At 39.0% G+C, this 17,307-nt stretch overlaps 1 protein-coding gene across 1 annotated transcript in view; it reads right to left on the bottom strand.

The window, feature by feature from the left end:
- ABCA13 (ATP binding cassette subfamily A member 13) overlaps positions 1-17,307 on the bottom strand; it is a 179,807-nt gene that overhangs the window by 158,587 nt on the left and 3,913 nt on the right. Inside the window, exons 2-8 of the mRNA XM_039549863.1 lie at positions 16,483-16,576; positions 15,363-15,486; positions 7,021-7,169; positions 6,126-6,154; positions 4,782-4,945; positions 2,007-2,122; positions 865-998 (exon numbers count right to left, since the gene is read on the bottom strand). Of these exons, the coding sequence (XP_039405797.1) occupies positions 865-998; positions 2,007-2,122; positions 4,782-4,945; positions 6,126-6,154; positions 7,021-7,169; positions 15,363-15,486; positions 16,483-16,576 (810 nt within the window). The remainder of the gene's footprint in view (positions 1-864; positions 999-2,006; positions 2,123-4,781; positions 4,946-6,125; positions 6,155-7,020; positions 7,170-15,362; positions 15,487-16,482; positions 16,577-17,307) is intronic.

Here is a 17,307-nt window from a genome sequence, read left to right as displayed (position 1 = left end):
CAACAATGACTACCAAGCTGCAGCTGAATTCAGTTCAGTTCATCAAAAAGGCTAACAATGATATTTCATTAAAAGGCCATTCAAAAGTCAAGGGTTATTTTACAATTTATCTGTTTGTTTAAATCTGCTATTTTTACAATGAGCTTTTCTGGAATATAACTAAACTGTACTGCTCTGCAAGAACAAACAGATTTCACATAAATACCAACATTAAGGAAACTGTGGACTAAAGTAGAAATTCAAAAGATGTTTCCAGTTTTCTGCATTTCAGAACATACCACCACAACAGACCACTTTGGTCTAGAAGATAGGTTGGAAATCCCTATCTGAAGAAAGAGATTTTCTTCCAAATGTGATGCATCACCAGGATATTTGATTAAGCACCACTGAGACAACTCATCTAGTATATTCATATCAAACTGAGAAGAAAGGACTCTTGGTGTGCCTTAATTTACACATAGAAGAGGCAGGCATTCTTTGTCAGCAAACCAGATGAAAAATGCTACCAGACAAGCTAATCCTGGCAGACTCAAATCAAGGATTTGGTTTAAAAGCTTAGTGGAGCAATCCTCAGAATTCTCTACAGGACTGGATAATAAACTCAGGACTCTGCCATACAGAGTTGTGACTTCAGAGAAGCATAAATCCATTAGTGTACACAACTAGACCTATCAGTATGTTCATGTGCAGAGATTTCAGCTGAAGCTAAATATTTTTTGTGGGAATGAAGCCAGGATATTTAACAACCTTGTAGCTGCTTCACAAATCTAAGCTTCAGTAACACAGCAAAATCCCTTCAGGGTACCAAAAAAAAAAAACAAACCAAAAAAAACAGAAGGACACTGAAATTTTCAACTGTTTTACCTTTGTTAATTGTGCTGTGTAACTTAGCAGGTTCTCAACATGAGGGCCATCAAAACCAAACCTGGATTCAAGTTCTGCTTTCACAGCAAGCGGATTCCACAAAACACCCCCTAAAGAAAGATTGTACTGAAAACCTGAAAGAAAGGAAATCTTTTGTTTATGTAATTCATTCTTTTTATTCATGTTGTTTCTTGGTGGTTCACACTTGTTGAGATCCAAGTACCGTGTTCCCAGCTTTTTGGGGGACAGCAGGATGTGTGCACCTAGGATAAAACCCATGATTGCACTATTGGTAAAGTCAGTTAATCTGATGGCATTTCAGCAGCTGATATGATGATGCTGGGATGCCGTAGTGATTGCCAGCAAACTCAGCAGGGTGCCATTCTGAAATGTACACATGTGTGTGTATGGACTGGATGTGAATCTTTACTGAGAATGAGAGCAATGGGAGAATACCAGAAGTTCCAGTGAATTCAAGTTCATACTCTGTGGAAGGGCTCCAGCCCTTTGTCCCACATCAGCCTTCATTTTGGCAGGTGAAGTGATTTAGACTGTATATTACTCTTAGCCTGACCTTCTATGCTGAGCAGACAGCTGCACCTATATATTGTGTGTTCCAGTTTGCCCACGAAACTTGCTCCTGACCTTTTCTCGAGCAGTTTTCCTGGGGCCAGCCTACCTTCTCCAATTAAAATCATCTTCCATAGTGAAGCAGCAGATGAAGAAATGTAACCCTCCAGCTGAGAGCAGAGTTTATGAGAGCAGAAGAATGAAGCTTAAAGTAAACCAATCAATGCTTAACATGCATGTCCAAAACAAAATGTTCTCTTCCTACCAAATGGAATAAACTGTCCTTTTTATTGATTTAGTCTCTCTCCAAAATTCATCACTGAACGACCAAGATAAACACTATGTATTAGACCAGTGTGCTTTGTTTATCTGATAGTTGCCTGAGTCTGATAAAATTTAGTTATAAATATTAGTATTTAAAAAGCAGACCAGTAAAGAACTGGGCTAGCACTAGAGCAATGTAGTTCAGTCCCTGGACATCAGGAACTTAGCAGAAGGTCCAACAGTTACTATCATATGTTTCCAGCATGCTGATGAGGTACTTCAGAGAAAATCTGAAGCAAATTTCTTACCTTCTAAGCTCCTATCCTGTACTGATGCAGCAGTCAAATTCAGTGCCATTTTCACCACTTCATAGAAACTTTGGCCCAGTGGCATGATAGCTAAATCCTTCAATGATGCTAAGGTACTGAAAAAGAAAAAGAAAACAAAAATCAAGATCTCTATACAGCCAAAAAACCTGAAAGGATTTGCTGGAAAGAGACAACCCCCAAGCAACCGAATAATAAAACACTTTTTACTGTTGCAAAACTGATGTTCTATCAAATTAGAGTCTAAATGAACAAAACACAAATTGTGAAACAGTTACAGTATCAGTCAATTTCCATTAAGGAAATGTCTCCTGAGAGGACCAATGTCCTCTTAAAAAAATAAATAAATAAATAAATAAAAGAGAGAAAATGAGGTGAGGAAAAAAGAGCAAAACCACCACAAACATTCTCTGTTATCCCCACAAGGAGGCAGGATCAACACAGAATACTTATATTTTACTTCCAGTCAGTCTGCAGGAAAAAATATTTTTAAACACCATAATACTTATTCTCACAAGAAGTTAAACAAAGTACATTACAGGATGCATTGATAAAAATATATCCATTGAATTGCTTACAGTCACCTTAGCTGTGAAAAAAAATTCTCTGTTAATGTAGCTGTAACTTACTATTTAAAATTTATGTCAGATTTACCAGTTATTTCCTACAGAGTAATCCTTCCTTGTTACGCAAATAAGAAACCAGTTTTCCAGAGTGGATCATCAGTTTCCAACATTCACGAAAAGAAGAAAAAAAAAAGGGAAAAACAAACAACAAAAATCCAAAGCCAGTCACACAGATGGGAGAAGTCTCTGTTAAGGACCTCTGAGAGACACAGCAAGCATGGTACAGACCAGAAAGTGAGAGACATAAATTTAGAAACTTTCTGCTGGTTAAATTCTGCTGGCTAAATTCTGATACAACCTCTAGAATGTAGTATAGTAATATGAAACTAGTCAAGAAACAAGCATTGGGTTTTGTGGTTTGCTTGCCAAATTGCATTAATGATGGCAATTTTGGTCTCTTAAGGGCACAGAAGTCTTAAAAAAACCCCAAACAGACGAAAACACCAAAACCCTTGTGTAAACATCTAAGTCTCCTATTAATCACTTGTGGGTTGACCCCAGCTGGCAGCCAAGTACCTTCACAGCTCCTCATTCACTCTCTTTTCCCACAGGACAGGGAGAAAATAAAAGGAAGGCATAAAGACCCATGGATCCACCTAAAAATAGTTTACAAAGTGAAGCAAAAGTTGAGCATGTAAGCAACACAAAACCAAGAATTCATTCCCTGCTTTTCATCAACAGACAGATGCTTCCTGGAACCAGAGTCTCAGCATGCCTAGCAGTTACATGGGAAGACAAACAGCATAATCATGGACACCCTCCACTTTGGTCCCCTTGTCACTCTGTCCATGCTGTAGGCTCAGGATAGAGAAATTGCTGCTGAGATAGTATTAACAGATTCATAACTTCACCCAGCACAGCATCCAGTGGTTACTGCTGTCTGTGCTTACTGCTGCTCAAGAAGAAAAAAATAACCATAAACTTATAATCAGGTTTCTGTTTTACCTTGCAAACACTCAGATGCTGAGAGTTTGCAAACCTTCCAGAAAACAATTCTGCTTTGGGGATACAAGCACAGCTAATGTAGTTTTGCATGCTAATAGCTCAGAGAATAAGCTGGAATAAGGTTACAAATTACTCAGACATAAGAGAAAAATAAATAAATTTTAAAAATCAAGCATCAACATAGGTGCAATCCACATATTTTAAGAGAGACTTATTTCCCAGTTTGAAAAAAAGTAATGCCATCATATCCTTCTTATCTCGGTGGGAAGCTATTTTTGTTGTTTTTCTTTGGTTTGGGTTTTTTTTTAATTAGAAAAAAAAGACAGTGGGACAGTAAAGGATGGAAGAACAGCAGAGTAATTTCTCATTCTCAGTCTTTAGGTCCCTGCTTCCCCAAGGGCTTGGGCTGGTGAGGTACATGGCCAGTCTTGCACAGGTACCCAGGTTCAGAGGCCTTCTCTAGCTTTATGACCACGTTATTGGACTACAGTGACAATTACCTATCAACATACTACAACAAACTGCCTACTCTGGCAAATACATTTATGCTTTGTAACTAAAAATTACTTTATTTTACTGAAAATTCCTGTAGGTATGTGTCCTGGCCTATGCTTTAAATCTATGTCTTCCTCTGAATCCAACTGTCCTTTACCTGTTTCAGAATACAGTCTCTGGGGTTTTTTTCCTACTGCTTCATTTCTTGCAAGAGAACAACTAAAGCTATTCTGATATCAAGAGGCTTAAGAAACAAAATTGAGTAATTTTCCTGATATTGACCAAGTGCTACATACATTTGGATCTGATTAGGATCAAAACTATTACTTTCTTATATTCATATGTATATGTTCTATATCTTTCAAAGACCCCCAAAGTACATTACAAAGTTCAAAGCCATATTACGTGATGGGGAAATTTCAGGCATTGTTAACATGAAGCTGCTTATCAAAGACTCCTTGGGCATCTCTGTTGAACTTGGCAGAGATGAAAAACGCAGCTTTAAAGGAATTAGTGTGGGTGAAAACTCCTAACACAGTTTTATAAAAGCACAATCTGGTAAAGAGAAGAAAATTTTAGTCTCTTTACACTGTGTAAAGCATGCGTATTTTATTAAGTAGCCAGTGAGAAGAACAAGAATTGAAGATAAAATTTTAAAACAGAGCACTTTCAAGAATATGAAATTACTTACTTTTGAATAACTTTAAGAAAGTGTGTTATGGTAGCTAACTCATCTTCTGTATAAAAGCTGTTCAGTTCAAGATGAGGGAGTGAGTGCAGAAGGTTCCAGAAATATGGTTGCTTGTACAGATTTTCTGCTCTAGAAATAATTTTCTCTGCTTCATTCAAATCCATCTTTATGTGAAAAAAAATAATAAAATTACATGCAACACTTCCATTAACTGGAAAAAAAAAAAAAAATCAAGCAGGTGCCTGTTATTTCCCTGACCCTCTTGAACTTTAAACCATTCAAAATATTTTTCCAAAGTAGAAACATACCTCTAGATTTGGTAATATACCACATTATTTTGGTGGTATTTTGAACTTACGGAAGCTTTGTTTCTGATAAGTCTCTCCGCTCTGATGGAAAAATGGAGCTGGAAGAAAAGCTAAGGAATCTCTTTCTGCTCAGAAGGGTAACTCTTTCCCAAGGGAAGGATTATCTTTTGAGATCTCAAGCACGAGAAACTCTTTAGCCCCACAACAAATTTCTAAGTCTAGGATATAAAGACCAGGGGACTGCCCAGGCCATGCCATCCTCGCCTCACAGCTCCTTGCAGGGTTTGTGGGGGTCTCAAATAATAATTTATAAGAATGGCTCTTTAAAGATGAACTGCCTTGAAGAAAACAATTTCTTTCATAGGACTACACAATATGATGCCTATGCAAAACAGGATTTATCACACTGTTTATTATGCAGTCTTTGCTGCTCTAAGTTAATGTTTCACTAGGGCTTTTTTGCATTAAGGTGATACAGCCATGGTTTATACATAAAGAAGTTTGTGCATACAAACCCTGTTACTAATAATGATTAGCTACTGTCAACTAAATATTTTCTTAATGTTGAGAAATAAATTTTTTCTATTCTATATTCCATTTCAGAAATGAAATTCCATATTGATATGCCTCCTTTCAATCAATGATCTTATGAGCAATTTAAAAATGTTAGTATAAAAGTGCCATCTAATTTCAAGTTATAAACTGGAAATCTAGGTTTCATGAAGTAGCAGTAAAAATCAATCAAATATGGAAAAAGTACATCTGGCAGATGCACTTTTAAACTGTTCCTAATAAAAAAATAGCCTTCAAATAGTTGCGGATTTCAGCTACTAACAACCTAGACTGGTTTAAATAAGTAATCTAGGAACCACTGAACCTCTATGAAATTTACAAGACATGATTATTTTCCTTCAAACAATTTTTTTTTTAAGTTAGTTTACTTAATCTTGACAGGATACAAATTTCTAACCATTATAATAAAGATGCCTCAAACCCCAGAACTGTAATCGAAAAATAGACTGTTAAAAATACTTACAGTAAGAAAAGTGGTGATGTTATGGAGCCCTGTAAAATTAAATATTTTCCTTTAAAGAGAAGCATTATTAACTTTAGAAGAATCAATATTATAAGCAAGAGCAAGCAGTGCACAAAGGATGTTTCTAGAAAAGTAAAGGCACATGAAGCAACTAATATCCCAAAGATAGTGATCTATTTGATTTTCTCTTCTTCCCAACACTTTTGCTGTAATCACAAAAACAATTTAAAAGACATTGCATGTTGTTCAGTTTTTAGTGAGGCAAAATCATCATATCAACACTAGATGAATGTCCTAGCCTGCCAGACAGCCACAAAAACTATCATTTCACCTAAATCTTTCTGCTTGAAAACTCAGCCAGAAACGCAGGGTAGTGGGAGGTCTTCAATGCCCCCCTGCTACAGAAACAAGGCTGTGCAATGTGGGTGGAAATTAACAGGAGACTCAGACCCTGCTATTTCCAGTTGCACTCTTTCTGTGCAAGATTGAAGGTCCCCAAAGGTCACCAGGTGTGAGCTACTGTTGTTGTTTTCCATTCCTATACTCTTTAGTACAACAGAAAAACATGGAGAGGGAGAGCTAAATCCTCATAACCTACTTTTGAATGCATGATAGACCAAGTAACCTTGTACTCTGATTATACTCCTCATCTTTTAAGCTTTCCTCTCAGTGTTTTCTTAACTCTCAAGAATACAAGGGAACAGAGTAAGAAAGATAACTTTTTTCTGATAATTTTGATGGCCATTGTGTTAGTAATTATAAAAGTGGCTTTTTTTCAGATCAATTAAAATTTTAGTTGCCTGATTTTATTTTTGAGATCAAACTATTCTTCTGTTTGATGGCTATCACTACCCGATAGGCAAAGAAATTAATTTTTAGAAAGATTGCAGCTTACCTGAGAACCTTGAGCTCTCCTCCCATAGCTTTTCTAGGGCCATGGCTTTCTCTGTAGTATCAATAAATTCCTTTGCAAGTTGTTCTATCTCTTCCATGAAGTCTAGATCACGTCCAGTGGCTCTCTCTGGACCACTTTGGGGGCTTGCACTATTTTTTGACAGAAAAGGGACAGGCGAGGTAATACACTGAAATCAAGTAGTGGAAAAATGTGTATATACTCACAGCAGTATTCTGAGGAGTTCTTTTAAAATTATGTATTTATACAATTTCTAGTTAGTTCAATTCCTTAGCGTGGAAGTTACAGCACTGAGTCTCAAAACCTCAGGAAAGATGGCAATGAAAAATTGCTGAAGCCACCTACTCCAGTCACCCAATTCTGGCAGCAGCGAAGGACAGACACATGCAAAAAGGTCTTTAATATTTCTGAACACACTCAACTTTTCTCTCTTGGTTTATCATGTGTCCAGGTGACAGTTCTTTGGTGAGCAAGTTCAAGCTTTCCTATTGCGTCTAAGGTAACAGTTTGTTTTTTCAAATACATACAGCAACTTATAAAAACAGTATTTCATTCTTAGTAATGGCTTTTTCTTGATTTTAGCTTGCAGACATAGCCCTGGTAAATGTTATCTCTGTTAACTCTGTCACACTGCTATCTGGTGATATATATATATATATCAATAGCACAACTTTCTGATGATAATTTAAATGAAACCAGAAGTCAGAGTCATTTAAATGCCTCTTTATAGGACAAAATTACTTAGACTCTCCTGAAACACCATAAACAAGGGAATAATTATGTTTAGCACGTTACTAGGCAGTTGAATTCTGTTTTATCTTATAGGAGTTTCAAATGATCCTAAGAGCTAAATCCTGTCTAGCAAAAACATTGGTTTCTTGCATTAGAAACTGTCACAGAATCACAGAATGGGTCAGGTTGGAAGGGACCACAGCGGTCATCTGGTCCAACCTCCCTGCTCAAGCAGGGTCATCCCACAGCGCATGGCACAGGGTTGTGTCCAGATGGTTCCTGAGTATCTCCAGTCAGGGAGACTCCACAACTTCTCTGGGCAACCTGTTCCAGTGTTTGGTCACCTGCACAGGAAAGAAGTTCTTCCTCATATTCAGGTGGAATTTCATGTGTATCTGTTCTGCCCAATGTCTCTCGTCCTATCCCACTTACAAAAATATAATAAAGAATTACATTCCTTTTCCATCAAGCTTATATGCCAGTACTTGCTTTCAGCACAATTTTTATTTATTGAAATAAAAGCCTAATGAGATCAATTCACAAACCAAAGAAAACTATCAGCCACCACTTTCCCATTCTCTCATTTCACTTTCCCTCCCTCCCTGATCCTCATTTGTTCAGACACCCACAGAGCTGTCTGCAACTTTAGATTAAGAGGAAAAAAAATTAATGTTAAAACAATAAAATTCTTAATGGTTTCAGAACAGCTTATTTTGATCTCAACTTGTCCGACAGCCAGTAGGATTTTGGAAAACTATTTTACCATGCTCAAACTTCAGTGGGCTAAAGGCAGAACAATTCCTCAACATGTATTTTTCCCTTTTAAAAGAAGTTTTAAAAAGCAGGTTTCTGTTGTTCAGAAGGTGGCTTTTAGGATGATTAGAATTTGCACTTTAGCTATTGCTTTTGAAAACTACCACATAATTTGCATTACTAACACTCCCACTGCCCAAAATTTCAGATAGCTGAGAACACTAGTGTTTGGCAAAGAACTGAAACACTCCCTACATCCTGAAATCTTCCCAGCACACTGCTTTTTTAGCATGAACAAGAGGCCAGCACTTCACCAGAAAAACAGCAGTCACAGTCAGAACTTTAAAAAAAACAAAGCTCTAGCTCAGTTTCCATGAGATTTTCCACAGGTTTTGGTTGTCTTGGGGGTTTTCTGTGGGGTTTGGAGGGAGTGGTGGTGTTGGGTTTTGTTGGGGTTTTTTTCCAATACTTGCTGAACTTAAAATTGACATCTAAACTCTCCTAACAAGGTCACTTAAAATAATAATAAGTATTCAGAGTGAAGCATAAGAGCAGTATTTCAACCTATGTTTTTTCCCTCCAAACTAGACCCAAGCCTTGTATCCCCATCTACAAACATCCTGGTTTTAGAAACATTGCAAACAACAATGCTCTGGGAAAAAAGGCCACCTTACTCACATAGGAGCACACAGCAGGACTCAACGGTGTCTCCAGGGGCTGCTAGGGCTGCCTGCCCTCCCTGCCAGCACCAGGGAACACAGAGAGCAGAGAGAGAAGGAATCAGTAATTCCTTCCACTCTATCCCCATCACTAACTCTGCTGCACCTTGGATCTGCAAAGCTTGGGTTAATAAACAGCAGGGAAATAACAAAAAAGTATCCTCTTGGCATCTAATTTGATGTGCTTTAGCCACCTGTTTGATGCATAGCAGAAGCACACCAGATTACACAGGCTGAATGGACAGCACGTTCAGCGGGGCTGTCCTTCCATTGTTCCCAGGCTGGAGGGCTAGGGATGCAAGCTACTGCCCTTTGAGGTCCCACAGAGTACACGGGGCAGGGGAAATGGGACTGGGAAGATACACAGACTAGAAACATTTAAGAAAACAGCAGGCAGCACTTGGAGCATGGAGGCTCTGAAGAGCTATAGGGCAAAGTGCAGGGAAAAGCAAGTTGATGGTGAAAGTGGAGAGGCAGCTAAGAAACTCTAGGGGGCATAGATATTTAGGATATGGCAAAAGGAGCAAATCCCAGGCATAAGGCTCAGCTAGAACAGAAAAGAAGGCACATGTGCAACTTGAAAAACCCACAGAAACGCCACTTTCCCAAAGTCAAGCCTCTCAGCAGGACAAGAGCAGCTATTTGGACGTGCTGGCTGTGATTTGTGTGAGCTATTAGCTTTATGGGGATTTCCAGGGCAGCAGCCATGTCAGCCAGCAGCCTTTGTGACCCTCTTTTGCCGTCATTGCCCCAGTCCTTCCTCTGATTATTCTTGGAGCTGAGCACAGCCTCTTTTGGAAGGGGAAATGGCAACAGGCGTGATATCGGTTATCAGGCTCAGTTTCATGAAACATATTATTACAGAGATCTTATTTGCTGAATATCTCAGCTAAGACTAAAGGATTTTATATATTTTCAACATAGAGGACATTTATCTCCTAATAAGAGTGCTACAAGTTACTACTGATCTCTTAATTCAGCACAGGTTGCACAAAATTGCAGGAAGATGTCCCCATCTTGCCAGAAAGATAAGAAACTACACTTCAAAACGAGCTGCAGACACAGTCAAGGCAAACAATTTTCAGACACTGTGCCACGAAAAATACTTAATTGTTGTACTGCTGCTCTCCCAAAGGGCTTTCACTGTATGCTTTCTGGAGCAGAAGGAGACATTAACTCACTTGTGTGTTTGTGTGTAAAGGAAGCCCAGCAGCCATTCCAAGGAAATTCCTAGCAGCAGTTGCTAGGAACAATAAAGAGGAGAAGATAGGGATAATAAAAAGGACAAAAGGAGGAAGCCAGTAATTTGTAGAAAAGGACATATATAATTAGAGTTGGGGTGTTAGAAGAAAGGGTTGGGGAGTGTATATATAAAATTTCAGTATCATCCATGGTAGCTCTTCTCTTAATGGTACATTTCCACAAATTTCATGAGAACAGAAGTCAAACTAAAGGCATACATTGGTACAAGCTTTGACCATGACAAAATGCTGCAAAAGAGCAAAAAGACTCTGCATCTCTTTGAGCATGTAAAAGCAATTGTCAATTCCTAAAGCCATGACTCAGAAACATTAATTCTGTCCAATTTACTCAGTTACTCAGGATGACAATAAGAACATTTCTGAGTTCATCTAAGAACCCGGCTATGATGTGAAATGCCATTTAGAAATGCCATTGATGATTTTCATAAGCCTCTCAGCAAACTCGTCTCAACCTCACCCCTGTCACCACATTATTAATTTCTCTCTAAAATTGCAAAGCCCCACCTGGCTTCCATTCTGCACCATATCAGCACATCCTGGAGACATCAATACCAATACACATGTTGGACAACAACATACTTCGTGTCTCTCACAGAAAGATCTTTCTCTTCCATGTTGATACAATGATAACCTTCCTAAAATGCAATGGACCAAAACATACAAAGAATAAAAAAAAAAAAAAAAAATTCTTCTTAATTGCCTACAAATGGCAAAAAGCCATGTTTAAATTTCCTTTTCTCCCCAACTCTCTGGCAATCTATAAGCAAGGTCACAAGAGTTAACACTGCAGTAAGTTGTTGCAGTCATCTATCTTGCAGAACTATTTATCATTTGAAGATATACCTCATTAAAGAAAAATCTGACCCTTTAAGCAATTCTTACACAAAGACTATTGCTGATGCTTAGACCTTCCTTGATTCTGTTCTCCCACATCTGCTCTTGTATGTGAGCTCTTCTGATGCTCGTCCACTGGAAAACCACAGAGGCAGAAAAGGTTCAGAACACTAAGAAGAAAGGGGCTGGCCGTGAGCAAGGCTGCTCCAGAAGCGGGCCAAGCTAGGAGCTGAGGCAACCCTGGAAGAGTCCACGCCATTAACAATGGGACACTGCCCCCCAGCCAGCAAGCAGACACAGGGGTGTGTTACAAGCTCCAGAGACAGCCCCAACAAGGCAGGGTGAGCCCAGGAGCCCAGTCAGGTGCGAAAGGAGACTGAGCTACCACGTGGGTATGGTGGCCCACCCACCAGAAGTACCAGAGACAGACCTGGGCTTCTACCACATCTACTGGGGAGGCTGCTCAGGCTGCTACTACTTGTAGCTAAAGAAAGGGAAATAAGCTAATGTGCTTAGAAATAACCTTTTAGAGTCTTGCTTTCATGATCTTTGTGGTTCTAAGTCCGAGAATAGCTTAATTTTCTTTTAGGTATTGAGAAGTCTAACAAACATAGATCTAGGAGCCTAGACTGCAAGGGCAAATCCCACCATGTTCTGCAAGATTTGCCGTGGAACCCAGAGTATTGGGAAATCATTATGTTTCCGTGCAAACGCATGGAAATATGTGGGTGTAAGGCCATAGGACCCTGGGCTGTGTGGTTTTTATCTTATTTGCAAGCTCTCAATTTTATGCTGTGCTCCACTAAGATGAGGTGGGGAGTGGAACATTCTGGAAAGAGGAGGGGGAAATGTCCTCTGCCATGGGGGCTCCTGAATACTTCCTTATTCCTCTGCTCTGAGATACCACTGGGTATCTCAGGCTAGGGAATCATATCAGTGAGCTTCCAGCCAACACCTTTTGCAGTGGCTGAAAGAAGGAGCAAGGAGCAAAGCCAAAGAGCTCTTGCAAACTGGATGCTTTCTGAGGCATCAGAGAAGGTGGCAGGTCTTGCTGCAAATCAGAGTTAATGTGATTGTAGGCTTCACCTGAATCATCTTCTCACCATGTCACAGGCTGTTGCCTGAAGGGACAGGGGCACACCTGCGAGGGCATGACCTGTACTAGGATAATTTCACCCTGGGCTCAGCCCCCCTCATGGTGGGGGCTTCTCACTGACAAATAGTTATTGGTGGTCTGTGGCTTCCATGGAGGTTGTTCCAACAGTAGTCACAGAACTACTTTCTCCCAAAGACAACTACATTTCAAACTGATAGCACCAAAGTGATCCACACTGTGAAAACAAATGGTTACGTGTCCATGCAAACTATGCAGTCTCTGGCTCACCCTTAATAAACACAGCATTACTGACATAAAAAAATGTTCCTTTATCAGACTTATGGTTTGATGTAAATCCTTCAAGGAAAGATGATTGGTATTACTGTTCCTATGCCACCCCATGTCTCCAGTCAACAGAGACTGGATTCAGTTATGTTTGACTGATCAAACTGACAGTCTATATTCCTAAGGCTGTTGGCAGCCAGCATAAGTCAGAGCAGCCCTGAGGTTGATTTAATTTATACTGATGGACCTGGTGGAACAGACTGACCTCAGAATGAACTTCATCCTACCTTTTTAGCCTTTTTCCTTACCTAGGCTATATACTACTCAGTGTAGCCTACTGAGTGTATAAATATGGATACATGCATGCATTTTATTTTTCAGTTGAAAAATTGAAATAATAATTTCAATAAATACTGAATAATTTCCACGATTCTTAAGTAGGTCTAAGACTGCCTCCAGGAAATTCTTTCCTCATTTTCTTTTGAGCTGGAATATAATTTGGGTAGTTCAGTCCAAACAGTGTAAATAATCATGCAGAGCAGTCGATATAGTTCATAGATTCTAGAGATTTAACACATTTAGATGGCATCTGAACTAGAGATGTAAAGAAAAAGCTATACTTATAGGGAAGTATAGGCCAATAGTTACTGCAACTCTATAACCCAGTAATATAATATTGCTACTGCAAGTAACAGGGTACAGGCTTTGTACTGGGTTTGAAAGACACAGGCGCTTGCCACCTTTGCTTTGCCTGAACTGGTCTTGTTTTTGTTTTGACTTGGGTTAGCTTTAACTTTTTTTTCTCTTAGCGAGGTGTCTAGGGCTATTTGCTGTATCTTCACTTGTCTTTGTATAATGCCATCAGTTTTATACAGATAGAAGTAGCAAGTGACTATTCAGTGCAAAATGAGATATTTATGATTAACAAAGCAGTGCAGAAGAACACAGGCCCAGTGTAACAGCACAGGCCTTGAGAGGTGGGGACACAGATGAACTGTACTGGAGTATGATACTGGAGCATCTGGAATGATAAGAGGTGGGCACAGGCTGGCACCAAGGACCCCATGGCTATAAACAGGTCACCACTGCTCAGGTAAAATTCAGACCTATAGCTGGACAAAGCCAATTTCCAAGTATAAGAAAAAATAACAGGTAACTAATGTGTAAAAGATAGCATATACATTCAGGTGTACCACGTAAATTTGAACGTATTGCAGAGATGCAGACCAGTGGAAAACAAGCAAAGTAGAAAAGCACACTAGCAATCATAAGTGACCCCAATGCACCCTTGAGTGAAAAAAGAAGCCATCAACACCACATTCCTCCAGGTAAAGGACTGTGGATCCTGACTTGCCGTAACAATCACATCACCACCCATCTGCAGCTACTGACATGACCCAGAGCAGCAGTGGAAAGGTGAGCATAACCCCAGGGAAAAACCTAGGAACTCTGTGGTCATGTAACAATTCTAACTGTATTAGTGGGAGGAGGAGGAGAATTTTAATACCAGTATTTTTGTCTGTAAGTATTTTGTGTAATAATACATCTTGACTAATAGTGGCTTAAATCGTTAAGACTTCAATTCTACTAACAAATTCTTGCTTTATGTAGAAAGTGTTTGCCCATAAACAAGCTTTATTTTGCATGGTCTTATATTCAATTAACAGTTCTCTACATGTACAAATAACTGGAGCAGACCATCTAGATCAATACATAAATATTATGGCCTATTACTGTGATACTGAAGCTTTCCAATTTGCTGTATGCTGCACTTATTGCTACCTATAAACCGCTACAATAATAAACCATAACTATTTGATGCTCTGACACACCTGGCTCAGCCCTCTAAGATCTTTTGGTAGGTATTATCAATTTTCTAAGAATAAACATACAGATATAAGCGTACACATTCTGATTAGCTCACCCTAATCTGACTTTATTGTTATATATTTCGAAAGGTTGTTTATGACTATACCCTTCAGCTGGTTTGCACGAGTGTCTTTGCATCGCAATGCTTTTCAACATTTTTGAAGTAGATGAAATCACTTCTTAAAGAAAAATTCCAGATTCAAATCAATATTTTTTCTTCCTGCATTCTAGGATCCTGTGACAAGGACTACTTATGGATAACTTCTTCCAAGTTCTTTATTACAGAACTTCTGCTGTTCCTTGTTGGCTCTTTGTGGGTCTTACATGAAAGTTATTCTTGTTTTGCTTTCCTGGGTTCACTTCTCCCACTGTGTATGCTCCCAAACTATTCGAAGTCTAAATCAACATAGAATATAATTTTGCTGCTCAGCTTCCCTTTCATGTAATAAAAGACTTTCTAGTGAAGGATAAAAGTATGTGCTCACATGTCAGCAGAGAAAGCGCAAGAATATGACAAGGTACCTCTAAAGTTTTACCCCCAAAGCGTGTTCAGTATCCAGTAACAGCATGAAATGCCCAAGAAATACAAACAAAAATTATCAAAAAAGCAAAAGCAAAAAAGAGGTATGACTAATTCATAAGAACATTGAAGGAAACGTTTAGCACAGAATAACAATGTTCCTATTTTCCCTGTCTACAAGGGCAGTAAAACCCTTTGCTGTAGAAAAAAATGAACTGTGATGGTGACAGCCCTGTCAAACTCTCATAACTTACCTAAAGCGGCTGTGTCTCCATGTTGTGTAACTGGCATTCCTGCATCTCGAGCCAACATTACAGAAAAGGCTCCGCATGAAAGGATAAAGGCCCCGACTTGGTAAATCACGAGCTTCTAAGTAACCTAAAACCAAGCAGCAGCAGAAATCAGACCAGTGATATTGCATTTGCAAACTGTGTTCCCTTGTCCCAAAAAGCCTCTTTGTCACCTGCAAGCAATAAAGTTGTATAAATGTCAGGTGTCTCATTTAAGAAAAACTCAGTCACCACAGAAAATGAGTAACCTCTGTGACAAGGTACAGATGACATTTGAGAGTAATCTTTGGAAAGCTGATTTTCCTGGTAGTGACATTATTACAGTATCAGGTGCTTGCCAGCCTCTCTGCCCAATATCATGTGACTTGGATTAGAATACAGACTCCTTCACAAAGTAGTATTTCCTCTTTTCTCACAGGCTTTCCTAAGATGAAGGAACTGGTATTCAGCAATGTCTGAACATACATCAATCAAGACTGTCTAAACAGCCACTTTTCCATATCTCTGGAATTATCCATATCTCTCCATAAAGGAAATGTATATAGTGCAGGTTAGATTCTCTCCAGATATTTCACTCTACAGGCCTACAATTCTTTTAGCAAACTGATTTTTTTTAATGCAGCTAAAGCTGGTGTATCCCCATTTACTGACATTGGTGAATAACGGAATAAAAAAATGAATAGATTAAAATATCATAAATAATTATTTTCTAAATGAAGTTATAGTTGGACAAGACAAAAGCAAAAAGATTCACTTTGTCTAATCGTAAATATCTACCTCTCAGCCAGTCATCTAAACACCATTACTCAATAGAAAGCAATAAATACAACTAAAACCCAAGTAATCTGCCTTACTCCAAAGTTGATGTATGACTTGTCTTGAAAATCAAATCTTAAACTTTGTAGCTCTTTTCCACTTAAATACATCTTGCACAGATCTATAGTTGGACAAGATTTAACCCCACTGTAGGACTCTTTCCTTTGACTCTACTACATTTATCCCCTTCTAGGATACTTTTAGTGTTTGCTAAATACTTCTACAAGCAGAGACAATCAAAACAGAACACAGATGAAACAAAACATACAGTTTTCCTTGTATTTTGGGGGCTCCTGGAAGCGGATGGCCGCTAGAATCAGGAAAAGTACACATGGCCACAGTATTTCAGTGAGAGAGAGGACCTGAAAAAGGAAATCAAAAACATCGTCAGTCTATAGAGCATGGGGCTTGGGAACAAATCATAAAAATTCATATGTCTTTCAATTTAAAATAAAAACATTAAATATCCTCTCTACAACTACTTAAGGAAAAACAAGATCATTAAAACAAATTAACTACTGACACTTCTATTTGAAATCCTTATAACTTTGTGAAATACATCTCAGAACAGAAAAGTAGTTTTCATTTAAATTTATAGTGTTTGTAAATACTTTCCTCAGGTCAAGACAGTGGTGAGGTGATGACAATGACCTTCAATTCTCCCATACCTGAGCCTCCTAAGAAGCCAGCAGCATTCTGCACCTTGCTGCAATTCCTCATGCTCCCCTGAGCCCTTCGTGGTGGCATACCTCCTTGTCCTTCCCTGGATCCCCAGCTGCTGCCATTACACCCTTTCTGTCATCTGCAGTCAATGCTCTCCAAAAGCCATCTTCATCATCTCCAGGAGAGAAGACCAAATGAGACCAAGCTAACAGGCCAAATGGGATATCATCCAGTGCTCCCATTTCCAGGGCCACAATGACAAGGCACACAAGGTGATGTGCTGCAGGACTCAGATTCTGAGCGTGCCTTCTCTGAGCAAATTGCACATACACAGTGCATGTTCACACCTCTGCAGAGAAGGCACAAACTCCCAAACAGATTGGAAGAAAGAAAAAAACAAAAAGAAAAGCAATTGTCTCAGTTTACAGCA

Source organism: Corvus cornix, chromosome 2 (genome assembly GCF_000738735.6).
Source record: "Corvus cornix cornix isolate S_Up_H32 chromosome 2, ASM73873v5, whole genome shotgun sequence".
Classification (NCBI taxonomy): Eukaryota; Metazoa; Chordata; class Aves; order Passeriformes; family Corvidae; genus Corvus; species Corvus cornix.
Note: the sequence above shows the minus strand (reverse complement) of the source record. Positions and strands in the feature narration are given on the sequence as shown.